We start from the raw sequence: 12,598 nt of genomic DNA on the forward strand, positions 1-12,598 counted from the left end.
CACCTCGGCGCTTTTCCTCGCTGAGCTTCTCTGGACGACCGCAGCAGGAAAACTAGATATTGCAGCTTATAGAGGTGAAGCTGCAATACCAGTGACGGCCGAAAATCCTCTACTGACGCTTCCCACGCACCATAGCCTGCTTGAAGTACAAGTCGACCACGTTCCTGTGACCGCCCTCATTGACACAGGTGCGCACCTGTCTATTATGAGCGCTTCTCTACGCTGCCGCTTACAGAAGATTATGACGCCATCTACGACGCAGGCAATACGTGTTGCCAATGGCGGTACTGTACCAGTAATCGGAATGTGCACTGCTCGTGTCAGCATTACCGGTTGTCACGCCGTGGTCCTTTTTGCCGTGCTAGCCTGCTGCCCTCATGACCTCATACTTGGCCATGATTTCCTTTCGGCACACTCGGCCTTAATTGATTGTTCGTCTGGTACCCTCAGCCTTGATCTACCAATCTTTGCTGACTACTCTGCAAAGCCCACCAGCCGCTTGAGCCCAACCACTTTCGTTCACCGGCCACCTCGAGCCGTCACGTACGTGTCTTTGTCATCCACCCCTCCCGCTCCTGACGGTGATTATATCGTTACGCCAATTACTGACGTTCGGCTGACGCGCAGTGTTACTGTGCCCTATACCATCGCGACCATAGCGGATAACTGTGTGTTACTTCCGCTCCTTAACTTTGGTTTCACCCCTCAAGTGTTGCCCTGCCAGATGTCTCTAGCCCAGCTAACTGCCATAACAGAGGACGATGTCAGTGTTGTCGCTGTATCTGCTCTTGATCCAAGCGCAGTCTCACGGTCACCCAGCTCAGACGATAGTATTTTTCGAAACATGATTGGATCGGAGCTGTCGCCTCACCAGGCCGACGCTCTCTGCCAAGTTTTGGCCTCATACAGTGACATTTTCGACACCGACGATCGTCCCTTGGGCCAGACTAAAATTGTCACTCACCGAATCAACACTGGTGACTCTGCGCCCATTCACCGTCGGCCGTACCGCGTGTCAGCGTCCGAGCGAAAAGTGATTCAGAAAGAAGTGGCCAAAATGCTTACGAAAAACATAATCGAACCATCAACGAGCCCTTCGGCATCTCCCGTGGTATTAGAAAAAAGAAAGACGGCTCATGGCGTTTCTGCGTTGATTATCGCCACCTCAACAAAATTACCAAAAAAGACGTGTACCCTCTACCACGCACTGACGATGCCCTTGATTGTCTCCATGGCGCCACCTTCTTTTCATCTCTCGACCTCCGATCTGGCTACTGGCAAATTGCTGTAGATGACATGGACCCAGAAAAGACCGCCTTCGTTACCCCTGACGGTCTTTACCAATTCAAGGTCATGCCATTCGGGCTCTGCAACGCTCCAGCGACCTTCGAGCGAATGATGGACACGCTCCTACAAGGATTTAAATGGTCGACATGTTTGTGTTACCTGGACGACGTGATGATTTTCTCACCTACCTTTGCCACCCACCTGCTATAGAACCCACCTTGAACGCCTTTCGACCATTCTATCCATATTTCGACGGGCCGGCCTGCAGCACAATTCCTCCAAGTGCCACTTCGGTCTTTGTCAGATTACCGTATTGGGTCACCTTGTTGACGCTGCCGGCGTACGACCATACCCAGCGAAAGTACGCGCTGTAACAAACTTCCCAGTCCCACGCTCTGTCCATGATGTTCGCAGTTTTGTGGGCCTCTGCTCCTACTTTCGCCGGTTCGTGAAAAACTTTGCGGCACTCGCACGGCCACTCACCGACCTTCTCAAACAAGACGTCCCATTTTCAGAGAAGTTGTTGTCTCGCTACATGGGTCCTTACCGTATCATCCGCCAGGTAACCGACGTCACCTATGAGATCATTCCTGCATCTGAGACCACAAGCCTGCCTGCAACCACACCGAGTGATGTTGTGCACGTCAGCAGGCTAAAACCTTACCACCTGCCTACTGAAGACCCTAGTTAATGTGCACCGAGACGGCGCTTTTACCGCTGGGAGGGTAATGCTACGTAGCTGAAGTATCAGCGGTCAGAAGACGACAACAAGGAAGTGGTCTGTCGGTTGTGCGTGCTGTCTTCCATCTTAGTCGACGCCATACGCATCAGTTTGAATATAGATTTTAAATAGACACACCTCGTGTCATTTTTACGTAACATCTTTGATTATTTCACTTGTTACGAGAGCTAGATAGGTCTCGTGGTATGTAAAAAAGTAGTGCAGTTCATACTTGGCGGTAATCTGTTTAAAAATTTTCCTCAAAATCTGTATCACTGCCATATGTGTATTATAAGCCAATTAAAATATGCACTGATGCCGCCTCGTTGCAAGAAATGTGTATTTTCAAGCTCCCAGGACGACATATTAAATGCTGCCAACTGTTCCGAAGAAAGGGTCTTCTGCTCCAAAATTTAAGCTTTAATGCTCCAATAACTGCTCGCAATTTAGTCTCAGCCGTCTCACTCATGGTAGCGTGAAACTGGTGGTGATTCAAGGGCGAACATCCTCTGTTCTAGGAATGCTGCTGTTAGCTCGTTTGAAAAGTCGCACAGCGTGTAATGAAGCGATTTTCGCTAATAACTACACGTTTGCTGCCAGAATTCGTCACGGTTATGTCTGGACATTGCGATCTAATTTTCCATGCTTCGCGTCTGCAGAAGAACACGTAAAGGATGGGAACCCGTTGGCACTTTTCATCTAATATACTTTATCCATGGATAATCGTACAGAATAGCTGTTTTGTAATTTCTTTCATTAGCACGTACATCTGGGTTTATAATCGCTGTGGCAGTGAAAGCCCCTAAAATACCCTGCTCTTTCGAACTTGAGGTTGCTAGGATCCATATTGAAAATTCTTGTGTGCTTTCTTTTTAAATTTCATCTCATTTATAAAAGCATGCTTCCTGGTCGGAGCAGCCACAATTCGGTTTTAATACGCACAGCTATAATGAGGCCATCGCTGGCGGCTCTGGTATCGGAAGGCCTGTGAAGTGGCTACACCTTGTTACACGTTCGCCTCTCGCTTTCCTGAGCCAATAGCTGATGGTTGAAAAAAAAAAAAACATCAAGGCATTACATTTATTGCTTTATTTTGAAGGGAGGGGTGGAGGGGAGGCTGCTACAATGCTTGAAGTACCTGGCACGCGCTATCTCGTGGCGTAATGAGACTGCTTCTGAGCTTACTGGGCTATTAGTGTATCCTCTGCTTTGCGTTAAAATGAACTGACTACTCGAAAGCTTTGGCAACTAGAGTGATCATTTTCCCTTTAGCCAGCATTCTTTTGAGTTACGCGCTATCGGCAATATCGGATCTAAAAAATTAAATTTGTTAGTTTCACTTACACTTTTAGCAATGAATGCGATACCGATGAATTGTATTGTTATATCAAATAATAAGGCTTGACGTCATTCGTGAGAAGTGCTAGCGGCAGGGTTAGGGTTCGCGCACTCGCAAAAACATGCTGTACGTGCGGTGTTCAATATCCGTGACTTTGGTGACCAGAAAACCCTGAAACATCTCTTGCACGCCGATGCACGTACAGATGGAATCAGACTTGTCTAGAGTGCCCAGCCGGCCACTCCAGCTGGCGGTTTTTTCAGAAATATGTAAAGAGAGATGCCATAATGCTACCAAACATGGTTGTACTGCTTGCTAGACCCTTATGCTGTAATGTAACCATCAACGGTAGCTCTAACGTGAGATAGAAGCCATGACCAACAACATTGTCGACAGGCACGCGCTCTGCTGCTCTAGACCAGCACGAACGGGCACGTACGAATGGACCTCCGAAATGGCGCGACGATCGTGTGGCCGCCTTCCACTCAAGCAAGGCTCAGTGCCACTCTAGAAAGCGAAGCACTTTTTACTCAGTCTGTTCGCGTTGAAACTACAAGGTAGAGGGGTATACCAGCGGTAAATAGTGCATGCTCCAGCGATCACGCCCTTAAAGTCAAAGTTCATAACATAGCCACCCATCCCCCTAGCGGTTCTAGCTCCTTCCTGTTCCTTGGACACAGGCGGCACATTTCTCTCTGCTTGAATAACAATCGATGGAGGCCTGGAAGGCGGGTTGATGTTATCACATCTGCCTTCACTGCAAAGGAGATAGGTCGGCTCTTCTTATCTCTGCTTTAACTGCTTTCGTCACCCCCGCTTGCGCACTTTTACCCGTGTGTAAAACACAATGCACTGGGGGATGTTACCGATTGGGACATTACACAAAACATGACGCCCAGTGGCGTAGCCAAGGGGAGGAAGGGGCACATCGGGAACGTGCCCCACTACCTCCGAAAATTTTTTCACCATGGCATATGTAGCGTAAAATGACCTTTTGCCTGCCCTTTTGCCTGTCATATTACGCCCAGCAGTCTAATCAGTTGTGTAGAAAAAAAGAACCTTCTTTTATTCTTGAAGTCATCTTAGGGAAATGCACTTGGCACTGTGTGTCTCCAGCATTGTACGTCACAGCGTTTGTCTATCATATCTCCTGATAGCCACATAGGTGTATTTATATTATTATTTCATGAAGTACAGTTTAATTCAGCCAGTATTCTATTTATTTGCTACGGAAATAATCACTAACAAGTTTTTCCAGAATGCTCAACAGCATGACGCCACTATCCTTACATCATCAACTGAAGTAGGGAATGCTTCTAAGATGATTGGCTCCTTGAAATTTGCGAAGAGTCTAAATATTTCTAGCTTTTCACAAGAGCCTCAGAATAATTTTTCATGTCCTTGAATGTAAATGCTACTTGCTTCTCCTTCAGCATTTGAAGTTAGCTGCTCCAAATTGCTCCAAAATAGAAAATTTTGCTGCTCAAAATTGCTCCAAATGGAAAATTTTGCTGCTCCAAAGTGCTACAAAATAGAAAATTTTATTACTCCAAATGAAAAGTTTTGCTGCTCTAAAGTGCTACAAAATGAAAATTTTGCTGCTCCTAAAATTGCTCCAGACTGGGAGACCTCGGTGGCATCACTGCAATCAAGTTCTTAGCCATGGATGTTTCTTACACCCCTTGTGGTCTGGTGGAAGTGACGAGGACCTCTTGCAGTTATAGAAAAGGTGGGATGGGAGAGGTCATAATTGGTGCAGCATGCAGCTTGAAATAGGTGCTTTTGTTTCTTCGGGGCAAAGAAGGGGCAAGCTAAAGTGCCACGCCAATTTGATGTCAGCATCTTGTCAAATAATTGTGTAGCTCTATCAACCTTGATATGTTTTTTCTTCGAATATGCAAGTCTGGCAAAAGCATGCTCGTGTGCACGTGTTGTAGAAAACTGCAACGAATGCAGTACAACCACCCTATCGAAAAGGAAAAACATAAGTCAGCTTCGCCGCAAAGCAAACCTGTTATGCGGTGAGGCAGACAAAAAAATTTAAAAGGGATTATTTTTGCAAGACATAGTGTGCCTTAAAAAAAGAAAAAAAAAAGTTTTTTTTCTAGAATTCGCTTTGTGGGCTCCGAAAAAATGGCTTTGTGAACTCCAGGGGCTCTGCAGATGACTGTTTGAGAACCACAGATTTACAGTCAACCTCATCTAATGTGAACACTTCATTTTTGTATATACTTGTTTCTAATGTCAGGTTTGACTTCCAGGAAGAAAGAAATAGAAAAAAAAAACTGCGTATATCATTCCACTTTTTAGACAACTCAAATTGAGGTAGTATTTGATTGTAACGTGAGGGTCGACTTTAGGCAGCAAAAATCTGGAAAGAATGCGTGTTACATATATGACAATATTCAAACCAGTAAAACCACTTATTGTGCTTGACAAGGGAAATGCCTATTATTTGATGGACAGTAATGTGTTTGATGAGCAGAATTATAATTTTCGAAAATATGTATTGAACATCAGCTTCTATGAGTGTTCAAATACTAATGATATGTTCACCTTAGATGCGGACTACCTTGTACATTGCTCATTAATTGAAATGCAACCATTTAGGGCTAAGCACATATTCCTATGAGTGTAATTTGCACTCGGTCACTTATATCAGAGCCTTTTGCAACCAGATTTTAGTGATGTGATGTGGTTATAATTAGCAGTTACACACACAAATTGCTAGGCAAAGAATATTGGTGTCATGCTCAAAGTTGTGGGCACAGCGAGCAATTAATAGTTATACACAAACTTTTGCATAGTGTGTTTTATTGCGGTTTTGCCCGTTTGGTGAAGTAGTTTGCTTTTTCAAGAGAAAACTGTTATACGCACGCTAGCTTGGTAACTTTTTACTTGATAACGTAAAATTTTATCTTGAACATAGTCCGCATATGTGAACTACAGTGCAACTACTCAGCCATGAATACTAGCCAAGGGGCTTATTTGGCAAAGGCTGATTTCTTCCTTATGGGGTCTTCTTAATGGCGCTCTGAAACATCTTTTTGAGTAACCATAGAATTAATTCACTGGAAAAGCTTATTGCCTCACGAATTCAATGCCGCAAAAATTTTAAGAATCCATCCAGTACGAGCGGAGTTACAAAGATTCGTCGCACACTGCAATCGCATTCTCTCTTCCCTCGTCCCGACGAAAGCACTGGAAGTTAAGCAGGGAGGGATGGGAGGGGCAAACAAAAAAAGTCACGCACGCCTTGTGGCCTTGAGTGCTTTTTTTCTTTGAATACGTGGCTTTTTCAGTGCGATCGTGTGCGCACGCGTGGACAAGTGACAATCTCCCACGGCAATCTCTGTATCAACTGAGCGTGCCATGTTCAAATCAGCCAATTGCTGATGAATGGGCTTATTACAAGTGATTTCTTTGGGCTTATTCCATGATTTGTCGAGAGAACAGAAAGCAATTTTTAGCTGATTTTGATATTTTAATGTGAATTCCAGGCCACGTTCTGCGCTGTAATATTTAGCTCACGTGTTGTTGGGAGCCTCTACTACCAATCAGCAGCATTTTATGACTATGCTCAAAAAGTTTTGCAGGGCCCCTTTAAGAAATTTCACAGAAGTGATATTTTGTGACTTAGTTGAACGCTCTTTTTTCTATCACTTTCCAGGGGTCCACTGCTGATGGCAAATCAAGTAAAAGTGAATGTAAGTGGATATCACTTAGAAACTTGTGTGGCTTGATGATCCTATCAGCGTTTCCATGTCTAGTGCCCAGTCTCTTCCATTTGTTCATTAACCTTCTGGCGTCCTTGTTTGGAAATGGAACTTACTATTGTTATTTTTGTGCGCAAGGAAGAGACTGCGAACACTCAACTAAATTAAGCGTTTTGTTGCCTAAAGTTTCTTTACATCATTTCTGGTTGAAATGTATTGCTGGACATGATCGCTTTGGTGAAGGCACTGCTGTGTTTAATGATGTTAGACGTAGGGCATTCTGTCGTGAACGTCGTGTTAAATTTGTGTAATGAATAAACCTACCATAACTAGCTGTACAATAACTAGATAGTTATTTATATTGTCATCACAACAATTTCAATGATTCCAGTTGGTCTCCTGAACCTTGTCATCAAATTGTGTAAATTTCACGCATTTAGAGGCTGTGGATTGAAATGCGTGTTGCAAAGGGCTTGTAAGCGAGTTCTACTTGGCCTAGCTCCTATTTAGGTGCTACAGATACTGACTAGCTTCCCAGTGCACTCATACCACTTCGATGCACTATCACTGTCGGGGGCACACCTATTCTATATGGCTCAGAACATGAAACACACAGTTGTAACAAAACAATAAAGGTTTATTCTGGAATTATAGATTAGGTTAGCTTGTGGAGAAATGGTCAGAACGCCTTGTTGATGGGTGGAGCAGGAGTTGAGGTTGGCAAGCAACTAAAAGGGCTAAGGCATTCACTTGGGTTTCCCGGCCATTGCTATCCCGATAGCTTCTTTCTTCCTAGCCGCATGTGCTTTCGATCTTGGCTCTTACTGCTTGTTCCCTTCCCTTAATCAATGCATGGTCTTCTGCAGTTGAGAACTGGTCAGAGGTGACAAGGAGCATGTGTAAGAGTGAGAAGAACTGGTGTGATGCATTGGAAAAATATCGGACTTCACTCATTTCCCACAGGTTTTAAGCTTTGCGGTTGTTTCATAGTTTTCCTATTAGTTTGGGACTGTTGGACTGCTCATATTGGCTAGCTTGGTGCTGTGTTCTGTCTAGCCAACTTGGAGCAGTGTCTTAAAGACTAGGGGCTCGTGCTTATCGATCAATATTGAAAGTTGGCTGCGAGTTCCAGGGAGCAGAAGGGCCAGGGCTCGTTCAGTGTTTGCTGCTTAGTCTTGAGACCTCTATGTAGTCAAGGGAAAATAAAGAGTTGCTATTGTGTGACACTGGCTGTGCTCTGCAGCTAAGGAAGGATGAGAGCGGAGGTATTATGCACTGCTGATTCATCTAGGAAGTTAACACAGGAAAAGGGAAGGTCCATCCAACGTTATTATTCTTTGTGTGAAATTTCCGTGCAGTTCGTGTTATACAGGTCTTCATCAGAGGCAACCAAAATGTTTAAGTGCAAGATTTGTAGTTTTGCGACAGTTTTGAGACTAGTCGTAGTTTGGAAGTGGAAATAAAGAGTTGGTGAAAGTTTGCCTAAAAATTATCACATACACAAAAAAGTACTTACAAAATAAGAGAATAGAAAAACCACACCACATTTCACAAATGTTATAAACAAGAACACTGAACATAATCTGTTTATGAATCTAGGGGAAGTGTTAGTTTAGTGCAAAGGAGGATTGGCTAAATGAAATGATGAAATTGTCGTATACGAAAAATGCTGTTTCTTGAGCGAGTGTAACATTCATACTTGGAAGGGTAGCACTAGTGGACACGAGCTAAAGGAAGGCACACCAACACACACACACAGAAGCGCTGTGTGCCTTTCTTTAGTCTGTGTCCACTAGTAGCGCTACTCTTTCAAGTATGTCGTATAGAGCATTGGTTAAGTGAAAACCGTAACAAGAAACTGTTATGATATGGTGGCCATAAATTAAAATCAAGGACAATACTACAGTCGAATCTCATTATTTCAAACACGCTTAATTCGAACTTCCGGTTGATTCGAACTCACGATGAGGTCCCGTCAAAGCTATGTGTATTCCAATGGACGAAAGCGCCCGGCAATTCGAACGCCCAAGCACTTCCGACAGTTAATTCAAACATATCCCGCTCCAAAAATGCTCTCAGCACCCCGCCTAATCCCGTGGCGGCACCTGCGACAGCTCAATGCTGCCCGCAAAAGAAGTGAAAAGGAAAGAAAAGACTGCAGTGGAACGTTCGCTCTCTCTCAAATGCCGGTCTGCAACACGCCCGTGTCACGCTTCTTCCTTTTTCGTCCCTACCACGTAAAGACCCTTCTCCTTTCAATGCCACGCGTGAAGAGACAGAGGAAAACAAAAGAAAGCTGTCACTGGGTTGAATGAATGTGTGGTTAAAGAAAAAGAAAAAGGCACTATCTTCTGCAGCCCTTGCCCTTTGTGAGAGCATGGCTCTGCGCCTTGAGTGGGGGGGTCTCTTACGCACTTTTCCTTCTCTGCCACGTAACCCTTCTCCTTTCAACGACGTGCACAAAGAGAGCAAAAAAAAAAAAAAAAAAGAAAAGAAAAAGCTGCCGCGGAGTCTTGGTTTTCTCTGAAATGCCTGCTTCTCTCCACGTGGAGGCGCTTCTCCTTTCTCGTCACGTGCTGGCTATGCTGCGGCTGCGTAGCGGAGAGAAGGAGGCTCCGCTATGCAGCAGTCGTCGTTGCCGTCGTCTTTAGAAAGTGCCACGTGCAACTTCTCTTGCCAGGAGAATGCTGAAGCCGAAGTAGAAATGCTTTGCAAGCTGCGTGCGAAATTTATTGACTCGCTGCAAGGTAAACGTGTGCAGACTTACATCACGGATTACTTCAATTAATAACGGATGTCCTGTGGTTTGGGAATAAATCTAAGTTTTCCTAAACGTCCTTCTCGTGTGTTAGCTCAATGCACATGCGCCACTGTATAGAGAGCCCTCCGTTTATTTAGCTTTCATTAATTTGACCTTCTTTTAATTCGTACAAGTTTTCGGGCCCCTTCTAGTTCGAATTATCAAGATTCGATTGTAGTAGATAAATACCTTGAACGTTATATCTTTGTGAATGCACTTACATCACTCATCACTGTGTTTCTTTTACAGTGTCGCCAGTGCTGACATCACAGACTTTTCCATCACGGGAGGTGCTGCGACGAGAGTTTGAGGCCTACATTGAAAAAAAAAGTGCTTCCTTGGATAAGTTTATTCAAGACTTCTGTGCCGAAAGTATTCTGCCACTCCTGGAGAGCACGACGTGCCCGAACCTGGACAAGTAAGTTTTTATAAATCTTTTTTATTGCAAACGAGTGATGCACAATGCCACAAGGTGGCAGAGGGGCTTACGGAAGGGATAACAGACAGCTACATGTTCGTAGCACGAAGTGACGAAAAAAATTCCTACAGATTTTTTGGGAAAAAAAAGCTTCCAGTTGAAAAAAAAAATTCATCTTGGTTCAAGAACTCAGTCTGAGATCGCGGTGGCTGCTGTACCAACTGAGCTAACTATGATGTGAGAAATTTGCAGCGCGAGGGTGTATCAAGTCACTCGAAGCACGAGGAGACAGAATATTCCGAGTGAGCTCTGCAGGATCCCACAAGGTGGCGGTGAAAAGAATAATTGCAGTATGTCGCAGAACTAATTTGCAATATCTGTGTAAATGTTGACATCCTGGTACACTCAGTTGGTAAAGTGATTGCCCTGAAAAACATTGATCTCAGGTCCGATCCCCGTACCAGGACACTGATTACTTGCCTGCATGCTGTTCACACTCTAGAAGTACCAGGCATGTCTAAGAAAGGTAAGAAGCATGAAAGATGTGACGATGATTATTGTTTTGGGACAAGATGTTCTACAAGAGTTCAAAACTTTATTTTTGGAGTGTAATATCGGTTGGAATATACACCTCTACGAGACTTGACACCAATTCTGTCTCAAAAAGAAGTCCTGAAAGGTGCAAGACTTCTTGGAGTATTGTAGCACCAATGAAAACATCTTTCTGCAAGATTGTGGTCGGGTGTATTCTGAGCCTATACTAATTGTTACTTTTGAGGCCTTACTTTATGTTGTCATTTGAATAAGTTGACTAATTTGAAGAGTTTATTGGTTTTTGCTTCATGGTGTTGAAGAATAGGTATACACTTAGCTCAATATAACAAATCCTGATATAACGAAATATTGGTTATAACGAAGTTAATGAAGAATTTTCTTACAATAGATAAGTGGTAAGAATGTACACTATAACGAATTTTTGAATATAACGAACTTATTTTTGTGTAAAATGCAACAATTGTTATAATGAGATTTGAGTGTATATGCTTTCAATGCATCTGGTAGGTGTTTTTCAAGAACATTTCCACTCTCACCCTGTTCAACTTTGTTAGAGCAGCTGAGCTCATGGGTATAAAGAAGTCCTCTTATGAAAGTAAACTCATTTTTGAGAAGTCATATGCCTGTTGGTGCAGGACGTCTGAGGAGAGGTTGCCCGCTTTATGATTACTTGTTTTTGTTTTCTTTCAGAGAAGATGCTGCTGTTTTGCAGACGTTTTACGGGATCATTTGCAACAAGGGGCGTCGGCTTCCAGCGCTTCTTCAGTCTCACCAGTGACGGCAGCTTTTGCCTTTGTTGCCGATGCATTCCAAATGCTCATCCAGCTGTATTAAGCAGTGCATTTTTTTATGACTATTTATTTATACTTATACCTCATTTTGTACTAGAACTTTAAAAATAAACCACCAAAGTGCTCTATGCCCACTTGGTTTATTTTAATACCTAAATGTGCTTGCAGTTAATCGCTACATTTCATTGAAACGTAAAACTAACCAAAGGAAAATGAATGCGGTTGAAAACATAGCTTGCTGCAGCTGGGTTCCACTGCAATGTGGATGTTCTCAGTTCCTGTGCATAAGAGATCTCGCTGGTGAGTGTGTGTTGAAACTCGACGGAATTATTTGAGGTCTTCTCCTCAGTATGCACATGCGTATTCAAAACTGCTGCAGGTTGTGACGAATCATTTTGATGCCAATCAACATGCGGTCATTAATTTATATGTTTGGAAAACTGGAATAAAGTAAACTTGTGGTTTTTGGCACACCCGTAGGCACGCGTAGGACTCTCTTCACGGGAGGTAAGAGGAGTGGGAGGGGCGAAAGTTTGTTGCCGTGCTCCCCTGCCGATTGTGTCATTGTATGGGGTTGATGACTGTATGCCCCCCTCTCCGTCTTATGTGACTAGGGAGGTAGCTGCTCCCCCTGTCTCCCTCTTTTCCGTGCACACGCCTATGGGCCCACCCCCAACTCCCATTATCTAATTATTCACACACAGAGCATTATCTAGAGCAGTGAAAGAATCAAATACCTGTAGTGACCTTGCCTTAAGTTGTAGTTCACACCCATCTTGTTGATCGTGTTCTTTGATCCCAAAGAGTTTGTGCCATGAATTTGCCCTGAATATAGTGAAAATTTTGCACATATAATTGTGCATTGTTACGTGGATCAAACAGATATTTTCTATGTTTAGTGTTTACTTTCTACGTCTAGAATGTTTACATTGAGCAAGTTTTTTCTGCAGCCGACTATTTGTGAGCTCTAA

General features: G+C 43.7%; 1 protein-coding gene across 2 annotated transcripts in view; it reads left to right on the forward strand.

The window, feature by feature from the left end:
• Nucleotides 1–11,757, forward strand: part of LOC119161411 (uncharacterized) — a 30,766-nt gene extending 19,009 nt beyond the window's left edge. The window contains exons 7-9 of one of the 2 annotated variants that reach the window (XM_075879327.1): nucleotides 7,018–7,054; nucleotides 10,113–10,281; nucleotides 10,728–11,419. In XM_075879327.1, coding sequence (XP_075735442.1) covers nucleotides 7,018–7,054; nucleotides 10,113–10,281; nucleotides 10,728–10,893 — 372 coding nt within the window. In that variant the 3' untranslated portion in view covers nucleotides 10,894–11,419. Of the gene's footprint in view, nucleotides 1–7,017; nucleotides 7,055–10,112; nucleotides 10,282–10,727; nucleotides 11,420–11,526 lie in introns of those variants that run through there. The other variant, XM_037413866.2, reaches the window with a different exon arrangement.
• Nucleotides 11,758–12,598: the final 841 nt, after the last annotated feature.

The sequence above is a fragment of the Rhipicephalus microplus genome, chromosome X (assembly GCF_043290135.1).
Source record: "Rhipicephalus microplus isolate Deutch F79 chromosome X, USDA_Rmic, whole genome shotgun sequence".
Classification (NCBI taxonomy): domain Eukaryota; kingdom Metazoa; phylum Arthropoda; class Arachnida; order Ixodida; family Ixodidae; genus Rhipicephalus; species Rhipicephalus microplus.